This window comes from Ranitomeya variabilis, chromosome 4, assembly GCF_051348905.1.
Source record: "Ranitomeya variabilis isolate aRanVar5 chromosome 4, aRanVar5.hap1, whole genome shotgun sequence".
NCBI lineage: Eukaryota > Metazoa > Chordata > Amphibia > Anura > Dendrobatidae > Ranitomeya > Ranitomeya variabilis.
Window position 1 is genome coordinate 620,489,977 of NC_135235.1, and position 15,446 is coordinate 620,505,422.

The 15,446-nt window shown below is 48.6% G+C and overlaps 2 protein-coding genes and 1 non-coding gene across 6 annotated transcripts in view; 1 reads left to right on the forward strand and 2 right to left on the reverse strand.

Moving 5' to 3' along the window:
• LOC143766083 (snRNA-activating protein complex subunit 4-like) overlaps positions 1 to 13,013 on the reverse strand; it is a 34,344-nt gene extending 21,331 nt beyond the window's left edge. The window contains exons 1-6 of one of the 4 annotated variants that reach the window (XR_013213519.1): positions 12,797 to 13,010; positions 5,965 to 6,178; positions 3,402 to 3,436; positions 3,146 to 3,275; positions 2,927 to 3,052; positions 1,917 to 1,995 (exon numbers count right to left, since the gene is read on the reverse strand). Coding sequence is in view for 1 of the 4 variants with exons in the window: in XM_077253468.1 (XP_077109583.1) it covers positions 1,917 to 1,995; positions 2,927 to 3,052; positions 3,146 to 3,275; positions 3,402 to 3,409 (343 nt within the window). In the remaining 3 variants the exon portion in view is untranslated. Of the gene's footprint in view, positions 1 to 1,916; positions 1,996 to 2,926; positions 3,053 to 3,145; positions 3,276 to 3,401; positions 3,437 to 4,570; positions 5,072 to 5,964; positions 6,179 to 12,603 lie in introns of those variants that run through there. The other 3 variants (XR_013213520.1, XM_077253468.1, XR_013213521.1) reach the window with 3 other exon arrangements.
• LOC143766085 (coilin-like) overlaps positions 1 to 15,446 on the forward strand; it is an 833,506-nt gene that overhangs the window by 356,802 nt on the left and 461,258 nt on the right. The gene's annotated exons all lie outside the window — the stretch shown is intronic.
• On the reverse strand, positions 12,175 to 12,281 carry LOC143770835 (U6 spliceosomal RNA). The gene has a single exon (XR_013214748.1). It is a non-coding gene; the product is annotated as a U6 spliceosomal RNA (small nuclear RNA).

Genomic DNA, 15,446 nt, shown 5'->3' on the forward strand with positions numbered 1-15,446 from the left:
ACAATCTTGAAGGAGTTCCCAGAGATGCTTAGCACTTGTTGACCCTTTTGCCTGCACTCTGCGCTCCAGCTCACCCCAAACCATCTCGATTGAGTTCAGGTCTAGTGACTCTGGACTCCTTCTTGGTCAAATAGCCCTTACACAGCCTGAGTGTGTGTTTGGGGTCATTGTCCTGTTGAAAAATAAATGATGGTCCAACTAAACGCAAACCGGATGGAATAGCATGTCACTGCAAGATGCTCTGGTAGCCATGCTGGTTCAGTATGTCTTCAATTTTGAATAAATCCCCAACAGTGTCACCAGCAAAGCACCCCCACACCATCACACCTCCTCCTCCATGCTTCACGGTGGGAACCAGGCATGTAGAGTCCATCCGTTCCCCGTTTCTGCTTCGCACAAAGACACGGTGGTTGGAACCAAAGATCTCAAATTTGGACTCATCAGACCAAAGCACAGATTTCCACTGGTCTTATGTCCATTCCTTGTGTTCTTTAGCCCAAACAAGTCTCTTCTGCTTGTTGCCTGTCCTTAGCAGTGGTTTCCTAGCATCTATTTTACCATGAAGGTCTGCTGCACAAAGTCTCCTCTTAACAGTTGTTGTAGAGATGTGTCTGCTGCTAGAACTCTGTGTGGCATTGACCTGGTCTCTAATCTGAGCTGCTCTTAACCTGCGATTTCTGAGGCTGTTGACGTGGATAAACTTATCCTCAGAAGCAGAGGTGACTCTTGGTCTTCCTTTCCTGGGGCTATCCTCATGTGAGCCAGTTTCTTTGTAGCGCTTGATGGTTTTTGCCCCTGCACTTGGGGACACTTTCAAAGTTTTCCCAATTTTCTGGACGGACTGACCTCCATTTCTTAAAGTAATGATGGCCACTCGTTTTTCTTTAATTAGCTGCTTTTTTCTTGCCATAATACAAATTCTAACAGTCTATTCAGTAGGACTATCGGCTGTGTATCCACCAGACTTCTGCTCAACACAACTGATGGTCCCAACCCCATTTATAAGGCAAGAAAACCCACTTATTAAACCTGACAGGGCACACTTGTGAAGTGAAAACCATTCCCGGTGACTATCTCTTGAAGCTCATCAAGAGAACGCCAAGAGTGTGCAAAGCAGTCATCAAAGCAAAAGGTGGCTACTTTGAAGAACCTAGAATATAAGACAACATTTCAGTTGTTTCACACTTTTTTGTTAAGTATATAATTCCACATGTGTTAATTAATAGTTCTGATGCCTTCAGTGTGAATGTACAATTTTCATAGTCATGAAAATACAGAAAAATCTTTAAATGAGAAGGTGTGTCCAAACCTTTGGTCTGTACTGTATATACACACACACACACACACACACACACATACGGTATATATATGAGCTACAGAAGGTGGGAGAAAGGGGTCGTCAAAGTCTGTGGAACGCCCATCTTGCTCCCAGCAATGGAATGGAGAGTCAGTCTAGTCCGAATGAGGGGGTTGCAGGCGCAGGCAGAACCTCATGACCACAAACACCTCCAATACCATTCAGTGAATTGCATCCTGAGTAGTCCTACGGCACCCCAGAGCACTTCTGTACCCCAGACTCTCAAACTAGTACAATGGCTCCAATTCTGGAAGTCACCTGATGGAATGACAATCGGAGCCGCCCTATGTTCACCTCAAATTTTCCACTCAATGTGCATTAGTACATTTGCCGCCACAATCTGCAGGCCGAGCCAAACCTGCTAATAAGAACAGATACTACAACTTATGTTAGCCAAAAGGCCGAGAATCGGTAGAGCATTACGTTGAAACCACAGACATTTATGGCCGACCACGTAATCCATGAGGACCATAGCACTGTGGCCTCTAGGATGGAGGAAAAGTGGAATCAGACTCACCCAGGTTTGTATATTTCCATATACTGGATACGGACAACTTACATTTTCTACTGGTTAATTCTTTAAAGGTTTTCACAATATGAGAAGATCGCTCTATCATCTCCATATTATCTGGAGGCCCCTGCAAAAAAAAAAAAGAGGAATTCTCAATATTTTTACCGTGTTCTCTAGATTCAGACCTTTAGTTTCACAGTGATAGGAACTCAAGATTTGTTTAAAGGAGCCCTCCGGGGAAGGAACAAATAGTGAACCTGAAGAGGGGAAGCACGACCCAGAACTGGCTTCCTTAACGGGGATGTCCACTACTTTGAAAACCCTTCTTAATCTAAATGTTTGGCCCCGATAAATACTCACCTCCTGTGCTAGCGCAATTCCAGCGGTGTCGGCACTTGGTCTCCTCGGGGCTGTGAAGCGGTGTTGTGACACATGACCACGACGCCCATATCAGAGTTGGCGTCACTTTCTCCGCCTTCTGTCAAATTTAACATGAAGAGGAAGTCTGGGCTGCAGCTGATCTCTGACTTCCTCTCCATGTTCAATTTGTCTGAAGGTGGAGACAGTGACGCCAGCTCTGATTGGACGCTAGGGTCATGTGTCACAACACCACACGGGAGCCCCCGGACCACTAGTGTTGATACCGTGGGAATGGCGCCAACAAGGGAGTTGACTATAGGCATTTTTATTTTATCTGGTCAAGCGTGGGGTATGAGGAGTTATCCAAGTAGTGGACAATTTCTTTAACTCCTTGTGTCATGCTTTGTCTGAGACGACTAAATGAGGACGTGGATATTTATATACAGAAAAATGTTTTTGAATATTAAAAAGCTAAAAAAAAAAAATAATAGATGAAAAAGGTCAGATTACTCAAAATTTAAATTTATTTAACAATAATCTAAGTGTCGTAAAGCAAAGAAAAAACAAAAACTGAACAGCCAGAATTGTTGTTCTTTATTCGCTCTGCTTCCCCCATGAAAAAGAATACAAAGTGATCAAAAAGTTTGATGTGTCCCAAAATTGCTGGAAATTATTTTAAAAAATGCAAAATCCCTTACCACTCCGGTGACTTTATCTTTAAAGTACGGCTTGTAGAAATGGCCAATGGACAGATTTGAAGGGTAAGGTTTTGTGCTTCCGAACAGCGTAGTTTTCCGACCTGCAAGTTCCAAGAGCAATTCTTCCTAAAAAAAAAGATGAGAATGGTGAAAGTGACCATCCCCAACCTGCAGAACTACAGGGAGGTGGGATGTAAGTGTCTCCCCCATCCCCTGTACCTGCTGCACTTTATTCTGGGAGATGAGAAGTTCCACCTCCTGGAGCTTCTCCTGTAACACTGCCTGATACACCAGGTTCATCTGCCGACACACAACCACTCTGACCGCCATCTTCCAGGACCAACTCATCCTGAAATTACAGAAAAGATTACAAAAAAAACTAAATCATCATTAACAAGTATAGCAAAAAAAATGTAACGTGCAAGCGAAGTTTCACTTGCTGATCGGATAGCTCAGGTCCAAAATGGAAACTTACGGCTTCATAGTCGTCGTCCAAAGTGTCAGAATAGTCTATAAAAAAAAAAAAATTTGGTTGGATCACTTTATAACACTAGATGGTGGCCCAATTCTAACGCATCGGGTACTCTAGAATATGCATGTCCACGTAGTATATTGCCCAGCCAAGTAGTATATTGCACAGCCACGTAGTGTATTGTACAGCCACGTAGTATATTGCCCAGCTACGTAGTATATTGCCCAGCTACGTAGTATATTGCACAGCCCACATAGTATATTGCACAGCCACGTATATAGCACAGCCACGTAGTATATTGCACAGCCCACGTAGTATATTGCACAGCCACTTAGCATATTGCACAGCCACGTAGTATATAGCACAGCCACAGGGAAGATAGCACAGCCCACGTAGTATATTGCACAGCGACATGGCATATAGCTCAGCCACAGAGTATATTGCACAGGCCACGGAGTATATTGCACAGGCCACGGAGTATATTGCACATGTCACGGAGTATATTGCACAAGCCACGGAGTACATTGCACAGGCCACGGAGTATATTGCACAGGCCACGGAGTATATTGCACAGGCCACGGAGTATATTACAGAGCCCACGGAGTATATAGCACAGCCCACGGAGTATATTGCCCAGCCTACGGAGTATATTGCACAGCCACTTAGCATATTGCACAGCCACGTAGTATATAGCACAGCCACAGGGAAGATAGCACAGCCCACGTAGTATATTGCACAGCGACATGGCATATAGCGCAGCCACAGAGTATATTGCACAGGCCACGGAGTATATTGCACATGTCACGGAGTATATTGCACAGGCCACGGAGTATATTGCACAGGCCACGGAGTATAGTGCACAGGTCACGGAGTATAGTGCACAGGTCACGGAGTATATTACAGAGCCCACGGAGTATATAGCACAGCCCACGGAGTATATAGCACAGCCCACGGAGTATATTGCCCAGCCTACGGAGTATATTGCCCAGCCACTTAGCATATTGCACAGCGATGTAGTATATAGCACAGCCACAGGGAAGATAGCACAACCCACATAGTATATTGCACAGCGACATAGTATATAGCGCAGCCACAGAGTATATTGCACAGGCCACGGAGTATATTGCACAGGCCACGGAGTATATTGCACAGGCCACGGAGTATACACTCACCTTCCGTCCGCAGCTGTCACCGCCGCATGTGCTGCGCTGTTTCCTGCTGTCGCGGCCATCATCACTGACCGCGGCCGCTAATTTAGTCCACGGCTTTTGGCTGCGGTAGGTCCAACAGCGCCCATGGTCCCGGCCGGCTCTTCCCTCCTCACGACGACTCCGCCCCCTTTGCAGCGCTTCTGGCCGGGCCTGTACTGGGTGGGTGGGGACTCGCTCTGCATACTTCCTGGCCTCCCGTGCCCTTTTGTCTACGCCCACTGGCTGGCCGCGACCAATGAATATCCGTGACAGACAGACAGACGGAAGTGACCCTTAGACAATTATATAGTAGATACCATCATTGATGCCCTGACACATGCCACAGGATTGCCCTGCACACTAATGAAGGCCCCTATGTCTGCCATGTTAGCCCATTACGGAGCCCACCTATATAGGAGACTGGTGATTATACAACAGATGGCAATAGAGAACGCAGGTTCTGGTTCCCTAAGGGGAATGCTAAAAAATAAAAAAAATAATAATAAAAAAAAAAAAACACCCCACTTTTTTCAAAATACAAATATTGAAGAGAAAGAAAAAAAAGGAACAAATACATTTGGTATTCGCCGCATGCATAATTGTCTGATCTGATAAAATAAGAAAATAATTTAGACCATACAGCGAATGTAAAAAAAATCAAAATGATAGAATCGCTCTTTTTAAATCACTTTGCATCCAAAAAAATGGTATACAAGAAAGATATATCAAAAAAGTTGTACGGACCCCAACATTTTAATTACAAAAACTACAGCTCGTACTGCAAATAGCAGCAATGATAAATAGTTATTGACAACAATTTTTTTTATAGCTCTCAGAATATGGCAGCTGAAGACAGTTATTATTTTTTATAAATTTTTACTTTTAAATTGGTATAACAAAAAAGAACAAAAACCTCATCTAAGTTTGGTAGCACCATAACCGTACTGACCCATAGAATAAAACCCTCCATTCCTGCCCCAGCACGTCCGCAGTGGGAGGTCATCTCTTATATACACAACTGTACGGCCAAGACAGAAACAGCCATGGATAGCTGACGACTGTTAATGGCCGGTATGCCCCTTTAAGTTCGAAGAATAATTATATAACAGGTAACAAAAAAGGTATGATTTCCAAATAAAAAGTCACGAATGTGAAATCAAACGCCTTTTGTGATTGTTACATCAAATAAAAATGAATATATAATAAAACTTAAATCCGCAATAAATGATTAGACGATTATTTTCCTATACAAATACGGCTATGAACAGAGGAATTTGGCAAAATTTAGGAATAGCTATGAAGTTTCGTCGATTATTTGGTATTTTATATACAATGTACACACATAAGGGAGACTAAAAAGTACACGAGCCGCCTACCGTCGTCAGAGTCGTCGCTGCTGCTGCTGCCGGACACGATCACATCGATGGATGAAACGTCTGGACCCAAACTTCTCTCCAGGGCTTCGATCTCCCTCTGGATCTGGTCTCTGGCTGCATCCAAGTCTCCGACCCCGGCCATGGTGCTGAGCTCAGCAAGCTGCAGGCTTCCTGCACAGTTCCTCTATTCTCCTGACACACAGACCTGGTCTCACTGCAAGGGAAGCAGAGAGGCATTCTGGGTAAATGTATGCAAATTGCAGGACACAAACGAGAGCTCTTGGCAATGTGCGGCTGGAGGAGGGGCGGCCTGCCATCTGCATGCATTAGCATGAATTACCCACAATGCACTGCCCAGGTGTCTCCCTCTGCAGCAGGGAAGCTCCATGAAGAAGCTGATGAGGAGTCTGCACTAAGAAACGCTGCAAAGGAGACATAGATAGATAGATGTCCACGTAGTATATAGCACAGCCACGTAGTATATAGCACAGCCACGTAGTATATAGCACAGCTACGTAGCATATTGCACAGCCACATAGTATATCGCCCAGCTACGTAGTATATTGCACAGCCACATAGTATATTGCCAAGCTACGTACCGTGTTTCCCCGAAAATAAGCCACCCCCGATAATAAGCCATAGTGGGGGGTAGAGAAGGGGCGGCTAATATAAGCCATACCCCGAAAATAAGCCGTAGTGGGAAACACGTGGAAAATATAAGCCATGGTACCTTTTGACTGCCTCGGTCCCCTCTGTCCTCTCTCTAGTGGCCCCGAGTGCAGGGTTAACTTTCTGTGTGCGGGTGAGGGGGAGAGGGCGCCGAGGCATACTTACCTAGTCCCGGCGATCCTGACGCTCCCCCTGCCCGTCCCACGGTCTCCGGGTGCCGCAGCTCTTCCCCTGTTCAGCGGTCACGTGGGACCGCTCATTAGAGAAATGAATAGGCTGCTCCACCTCCCATAGGGGCGGAGCCGCATAATTCATTTCTCTAATCAGCGGTGCCGGTGACCGCTGACAGAGGAAGAGGCTGCGGCACCGAAGACAGGCAGGGGGAAGGAGCGGGACGCCGGGAGCAGGTAAGTATGACATATTCACCTGTCCTCGTTCCACACGCCGGGCGCCACGCCATCTTCCCGGCGTCTCTCTCTCTCCGCACTGACTGTGCAGGTCAGAGGGCGCGATGACGCATATAGTGTGCGCGCCGCCCTCTGCCTGATCAGTCAGTGCAGAGAGACGCCGGGACGGGACGCTGAGGAGCTGCAAGCAAGAGAGGTGAGTATGTGTTTTATTATTTTTATTGCAGCAGCAGCAATGGCACAGATTTATGTGGAGTATCTATGGGGCAACGGTGCAGAGCACTATATATATGGCACAGCTATGGGGCAATGGTGCAGAGCATTGTATATATGGCACAGCTATGGGGCAACGGTGCAGAGCACTATATATATGGCACAGCTATGGGGCAATGGTGCAGAGCATTGTATATATGGCACAGCTATGGGGCAACGGTGCAGAGCACTATATATATGGCACAGCTATGGGGCAATGGTGCAGAGCATTGTATATATGGCACAGCTATGGGGCAACGGTGCAGAGCACTATATATATGGCACAGCTATGGGGCAATGGTGCAGAGCATTATATATATGGCACAGCTATGGGGCAATAATGGACGGTGCAGAGCACAATATGGCACAGCTATGGGGCAATAATGGTGCAGAGCACTGTATGGCACAGCTATGGGGCAATAATGGTGCAGAGCACTGTATGGCACAGCTATGGGGCAATAATGGACGGTGCAGAGCACTGTATGGCACAGCTATGGGGCAATAATGGACGGTGCAGAGCACTATATATATGGCACAGCTATGGGGCAATGGTGCAGAGCATTGTATATATGGCACAGCTATGGGGCAACGGTGCAGAGCACTATATATATGGCACAGCTATGGGGCAATGGTGCAGAGCATTATATATATGGCACAGCTATGGGGCAATAATGGACGGTGCAGAGCACAATATGGCATAGCTATGGGGCAATAATGGTGCAGAGCACTGTATGGCACAGCTATGGGGCAATAATGGTGCAGAGCACTGTATGGCACAGCTATGGGGCAATAATGGACGGTGCAGAGCACTGTATGGCACAGCTATGGGGCAATAATGGACGGTGCAGAGCACTGTATGGCACAGCTATGGGGCAATAATGGATGGTGCAGAGCACTATATGGCACAGCTATGGGGCAATAATGGATGGTGCAGAGCACTGTATGGCACAGCTATGGGGCAATAATGGTGCAGAGCACTGTATGGCACAGCTATGGGGCAATAATGGACGGTGCAGAGCAGTGTATGGCACAGCTATGGGGCAATAATGGACGGTGCAGAGCACTATATGGCACAGCTATGGGGCAATAATGGTGCAGAGCACTGTATGGCACAGCTATGGGGAAATAATGGACGGTGCAGAGCACTATATGGCACAGCTATGGGGCAGTAATGAACGGTGCAGAGCACTATATGGCACAGCTATGGGGCAATAATGGACGGTGCAGAGCACTGTATGGCACAGCTATGGGGCCATAATGGTGCAGAGCACTGTATGGCACAGCTATGGGGCAATAATGGTGCAGAGCACTGTATGGCACAGCTATGGGGCAATAATGGTGCAGAGCACTGTATGGCACAGCTATGGGGCAATAATGGTGCAGAGCACTAACTTTTTGGTTAAAAAAAAAAAAAAGTCGCCTTTTTTTTGGCTAATATAAGCCATACCCCGAAAATAAGCCATAGTGGGACTTTTGGGGGTAAAAAGAATATAAGACACTGGCTTATATTCGGGGAAACATGGTAGTATATTGCCCAGCCACGTAGTATATTGATATAGTGATATATATATCACATGCTCATAAGCCCCCTCAGTGCCACGTACAAGTTATAATGCCCCCTCAGTACCACGTGCAATTAGTAATGCCCTCTCAGTGCCACATATAATTATAATGCCCCCTCAGTCCCACGTATAAGTTATAATGCCCCCTCAGTGCCACATATAAGTTATAATGCCCCCTCAGTGCCACGTACAAGTTATAATGCCCCCTCAGTACCACGTACAAGATATAATGCCCCCTCAGTACCACGTACAAGTTATAATGCCCCCTCAGTACCACGTACAAGTTATAATGCCCCCTCAGTGCCACATGCAATTAGTAATGCCCTCTCAGTGCCACTGTGTTATAATGCCCCCTCAGTACCACGTGCAATTAGTAATGCCTCTCAGTGCCGCCTTTGAGTAATGTTGCCACGTTGGTTCGCAAGCATTCACTAAGCAGCGGTGGTCACATGACACAAACCCCCTTTTTTGCGGTGACAGCGTGAAGCAGCAGCTATCTCTAACTCACATCATCATCCACAACAAGACAAGAAATGTTCTTTACCTTAGAAAAGGATAAAAGTGACATTTTAGTTTAACCCCTTCGCGACATGCGCCGTACTAGTATGCTGGTACCCCATATGTGGGGGTAAACCACTGTTTGGGCGCACGGCAGAGCTCAGAAGGGAGGGAGCACCATTTGACTTTTTTAGCGCAAAATTGGCTGTCGTGTTTGGAGACCCCCTGATGTACCTAAACAGTGGAAACCCCCCAATTCTAACTCCAACCCTAACTCCAACACACCCCTAACCCTAATCTCAACCCGATCCATAATCCTATTCACAACCCTAACCCTAATCCCAACCCTAATCCCAAACGTATCCCTAATCCCAACCCTAATCCCAAACGTAACCCTAATACCAACCCTAATCCAAACCCTAATCCCAACTCTAACCCTAACTTTAGCCCCAACCCTAACTTTAGCCCCAACCCTAACCCTAATTTTAGCCCCAACCCTAGGCCTAACCCTAACTTTAGCCCCAATCCTAACCCTAAATTTAACCCTAACCCTAGCCCTAACTTTAGCCCCAACCCTAACCCTAAGGCTACTTTCACACTTGCGTCGTGTGGCATCCGTCACAATCCGTCGTTTTGGACAAAAAACGGATCCTGCAAATGTGCCCACAGGATGCCTTTTTTGCCCATAGACTTGTATTACCGATGGATGGCCACACGTCGCGTCCATCGTACACTGGATCCGTTGTGTTTTGGCGGACCGTCGTCACAAAAAAAGTTCAATGTAACCTTTTTTTTGTACGTCGCGTCCGCCATTTCCACGCATGCGCGGCCGTAACTCTGCCCCCTCCTCCCCAGGACATAGACTGGGCAGCGGATGCGTGAAAAAACTGCATCCACTGCCCACGTTGTGCACAATTTTCACAACGTGCGTCGGTACGTCGGGCTGAGGCATTGCGACCGCCCCGTACCGACGCAAGTGTGAAAGAAGCCTAAGGCTACTTTCACACTAGCGTCGTACTCGGCCCATCGCAGTGTGTCGGGCCGACGTACCGACGCTAGCGTTGTAAGCGCCGCACAACTGGTGCAGCAGATGCTGTTTTTTCAATGCATCCGCTGCCCCACTGTGAGGTGCGGGGAGGCGGGGGCGGAGTTCCGGCCGCGCATGCGCGGTCGAAAATGGCGGACACGTCGCACAAAAAAAGTTACATGTAGCGTTTTTTGTGCCGACGGTCCGCCAAAGCACGACGCATCCGTCGCACGACGGATGCGACGTGTGGCAATCCGTCGCAATGTGTCGCTAATGCAAGTCAATGGAGAAAAAACGCATCCTGCAAGCACTTTTGCAGGATGCGTTTTTTCTCCAACGACGCATTGCGACGGAAGCCAAAAACGCTAGTGTGAAAGTAGCCTAACCCTAAACCTAGCCCTAACCCTAAATTTAGCCCCAACCCTAGCCCTAACCCTAGCCCTAACCCTAATTTTAGCCCAAACTCGTCTCTCCTGCCGGCCGGCAGATGGCAGCAGATGGCGGGCGCATGGGCCATTTTCTTTCCCGAGGAAGAAGCCGGCCGGCAGGAGGAGACGCAGGAGGACCCAGGGACACCGGGTGAGTATGACAGGGTCCCCGAATCCCCCTATTTCTCTGTCCTCTGATGTGCGATCACATCAGAGGACAGAGAATTACAGATCGCTTTTTTTTTTTTTTTTTTGCGGTCGCCGGTAAACAGTTAATTACCGGCGATCGCAAAACAGGGGTCGGTAAAAACCGACCCCGATCATGTTCTTTGGGGTCTCGGCTACCCCCGGCAGCCGAGACCCCAAAGATCTTCCGGGTGCCGGGCGCACTGCGCATGCGCCCGCCATTTTTTCCCCGGAAAAAAGATGGCGGCGCCCATCGGGAGCCACGAGGAGCACCGGGGGAGATAGGTGAGTATTGGGGGGTTATTGGGGGCCATCGGGGACCCTATTTCTCTGTCCTCCGATGTGCGATCACATCGGAGGACAGAGAAATTAAATGGCAAATCGCGTTTTTGGGTTTTTTTTGCGACCGCCGGTAAACGGTTAATTACCGGCGATCGCAACTCGGGGGTCGGTAAAAACCCCCCGAATCATGTTCTCTGGGGTCTCGGCTACCCTCGGCAACCGAGACCCCAGAGAAAATCCGACTCTGGGGGGCGCTATTCACTTTTTCCACAGCGCGGTTAATTAACGGCGCTGTGGTTTAAGTACCCTTAGCGGCCGCCGTTAAAAGGTGTATCGCCGGTCGTTAAGGGGTTAAACATTCCAAAAATTACTGTGAAGCACCTGAAGGGTTAATCAAATTTTTGAATGTGGTTTTGAGTACCTTGAGGGGTGCAGTTTTTAGAATGGTGTCACTTTTGGGCATTTTCTGTCATATAGACCCCTCAAAGTCACTTCAAGTGTGAGGTGGTCCGTAAAAAAAATGGTTTTGCAAATTTTGTTGCAAAAAAGAGAAATCGCTGGTCAAATTTTAACCCTTATAACTCCCTAACAAAAAAAAATTATGTTTCCAAAATTGTGCTGATGTAAAGCAGACATGTGGGAAATAATGGTGAAAATTGCTACATTTTCATAATTTGACAAATTTCTGTTTTTTTTCACAAATAAATGCAAGTCATATCGAAGAAGTTTTACCACTATCATGAAGTACAATATGTCATGAGAAAACAAAATCAGAATCACCTGGATCCGTTGAAGCGTTTCAGAGTTATAACCTCAAAGTGACAGTGGTCAGAATTGTAAAAATTGGCCCTGTCACTTAGGTGAAAACAGGCTTCGGAGTGAAGGGGTTAAATCAGTTGAAAAATATGGAACGCTTCCACGACTAAGCGTGTCATCCTTGCGCAGGGGCCATGCTAATCTTCTCTGTATCGTTCCAATTTTAGTACATGTGCTACCGGCTCAGTACCGAACCTTGCACAATACTATTACTGCTCTCAGCCGTTTATATGGTCCATCGGTATCACACCTTTTAAGTAATGAAGACTTTTTTTTATAACTTGTGCAAAAACCTTGTCACTGATGAGCAGTCTATGGATGTGCTCATAAAAATTACAAAAATAGGACGTAATTGGCAAATAATTAATATTTTATCCCAAACAAATATGCAAATGAGATGCGCCGCAGAGCATGCTGGGAGAAGCGAGTGTGAAGCTACGGAGCTTGCTTGTTCAGCTGTAGCAGATCGCAGACAGAGTGTCTGTCGGCGGAGGAATCTATTGATCACTTACCCATAACTCCCCACTGTCCCTCATTGTGCGGGACTGTCTCGATTTGGAGGCTTTGCCCCGCACAGGACTCTGCTTCTCACGCACACAGCAGGCCTGGCCTGGCGGGGTAGCGGGTAAATGCCCGGTGGGCCCTGGGGGCCTTTTAAAAGCGCGTCGGAAGTTTTCAGAGTGTCATGCGCGCGTCCCCTGATACCTCAGGCTCTGACCGCGGCGACGCTGGCTCCCTCACTGTCGCCACAGGATAAGGCCCTTGACGTTCTTTGTGGGCGGTGACACGCACCGCGCTCTGCTAGTAACGCTGCGGCTGCGCAGTGCGCTCTGCTCTCCCAGCTCCCGCTGCGCATGTGCTGCTGTGCTGGCTGCTGTGTGGTGAGGAGAAGTAGTCGGTCGGTGACTAACTTCACTCTGCTCTCCCGGCTCCCGCTATCCTGCCGCCCTGTGAGGGAGTCGTGACTCTGTGAATGAGCCTGTGGCATCACGTTTTATGAAGGGGATTATAACTTCCTCAGATTTCTTGACCTGGGGGCGGAGCTTAGCAGCGTTGGGGGCGGAGCTTACCGTTTAGGGCCCACTACTCGGTGCAGGATGCATCTTGCTGGAATGGAGACAGGATCTGATGAGGTTAATAATGCTGTCACTTTACTGCCATGTTTAGAATGTGTGCTGTGTATATTCTGTACTGGATATTTGTGTACACTGCACTTGTTTCATGTGAGCTGCTGTACCAGCGTGCACGGTGCGTGTGTGCCGAGCGTGCACGGTGCGTGTGTGCCGAGCGTGCACGGTGCGTGTGTGCCGAGCGTGCACGGTGCGTGTGTGCCGAGCGTGCACGGTGCGTGTGTGCCGAGCGTGCACGGTGCGTGTGTGCCGAGCGTGCACGGTGCGTGTGTGACGAGCGTGCACGGTGCGTGTGTGACGAGCGTGCACGGTGCGTGTGTGACGAGCGTGCACGACGCGTGGGTGACGAGCGTGCACAGCGTGTGGGTGACGAGCGTGCCTGGTGCTTGTGTGACGAGCGTGCACGGTGCGTGTGTGACGAGCGTGCACGGTGCGTGTGTGACGAGCGTGCACGGTGCGTGTGTGACGAGCGTGCACGGTGCGTGTGTGACGAGCGTGCACGGTGCGTGTGTGACGAGCGTGCACGGTGCGTGTGTGACGAGCGTGCTTGTGTGGTGAGCGCGTGTGCTGCTTGTGTGATGTGGGTGCATGTGTGCTGCTTGTGTGACGTGCGTGCCTGGTGCTTGTGTGACGAGCGTGCATGGTGCTTGTGTGATGTGGGTGCCTGGTGCTTGTGTGATGTGGGTGCCTGGTGCTTGTGGGACGAGCGTGCCTGGTGCTTGTGGGACGAGCGTGCCTGGTGCTTGTGGGACGAGCGTGCCTGGTGCTTGTGGGACGAGCGTGCCTGGTGCTTGTGGGACGAGCGTGCCTGGTGCTTGTGGGACGAGCGTGCCTGGTGCTTGTGGGACGAGCGTGCCTGGTGCTTGTGTGACGTGTGTGCCTGGTGCTTGTGTGACGAGCGTGTGTGCTGCTTGTGTGATGTGGGTGCCTGGTGCTTGTGGGACGAGCTTGCCTGGTGCTTGTGGGACGTGTGAATTATGTGTATACACCACCTTCTTGTGGCATGACGTGTTATTTAGAGGTGGGGACCCGTACACCATTCTTGCACAAGGGCTTTTTGCTCTCAGCTTCTGTTCCTGACCTCTGTATAATATGCATATTTAGAATTACTAATATTAATCCTCTGTCATATACTATAACCTCTAAGGGTACGTGCACACAGATAGTAAATGCTGTGGGTTGGATGCTGTGTACTTGCGCAGCGTCCAACCTGAAGCGTCCAGATGTTACAGCATAGTGGATGGGATTTCAAGAAATCCCTTGTCCACTATGCGTCCACTGATGCCCGCGGCTCACCCGCGGAGATGGACATGCGGCGCTCCCTCCAGACAGCAGCATGTACAGTACATTTCTCTTTCCAATTTCTCCAGCCGTGTGAGCGAGGCCTTAGTAAGATGCTGTATATGAATTGTATTGCAGCGCTTATACTGCACTGAGGTAATATTTTGCTGCGGCTACAATGCAACTTTGGCCACAATTCAGCGTGCGGCCAATAATCCCATTATTCTGCAGCTACAATGCCCTATAATGTAAGGGAATGTGGCTGCATTGCATCTGGCAAGTTTTCTGGATCGCGGCACACAAGTGGAAAAAAAAAATCATTTTGACCACCATGATCCTGAGAATCCGCGCTCTGTAGAGCACCAAGTAAGCAGCTGTGGTCGATCATACGCACTGCACCGCCATTCACATGTGACTCTTCAAATATCTCCTTTAAGAGAGTGGTGAGGGGCAGAATCGAGTAAAGCAAAATCCACTGGGGAGTGTTGTAGTATGTGCGCTGGTGGGGTTTGCGTGGCAGGGTGGCTTTTTTGTCCCAGTCTGGCCCAGTATGTGGGCCTGCTGGGCATCCTGTGCCGTTGACAGTGTGACCCTGACCCCAGCCTCCTGACATGTACTTTCACTGCTCCCTGCTTTTCGATCATGAGGCAGACAGTGAGGACCCCCGCGGCCCACCTCCAGTCTGCAGAGCGCAGTGGCAGACATTCACTGTGTGTGATCCTGGCTGGGGAAAGATTTACGTGCTTCAGGCAAGCCAGACTGCCGCCATGCTGAGAGGATCTATTGCTATCCTTAACCCCCTGAAAATTACAACTCCCAGCATGTCCTGTCAGATTCAAACCTTCAGGGCCTGCTGGGAGTTATAGTTTTGTTACTGCAGTGAAGATGCTGGGCCAGGTGTTGCATCTGAACCCGCAGTATCTAAAGTCATTCACACTGTAAGG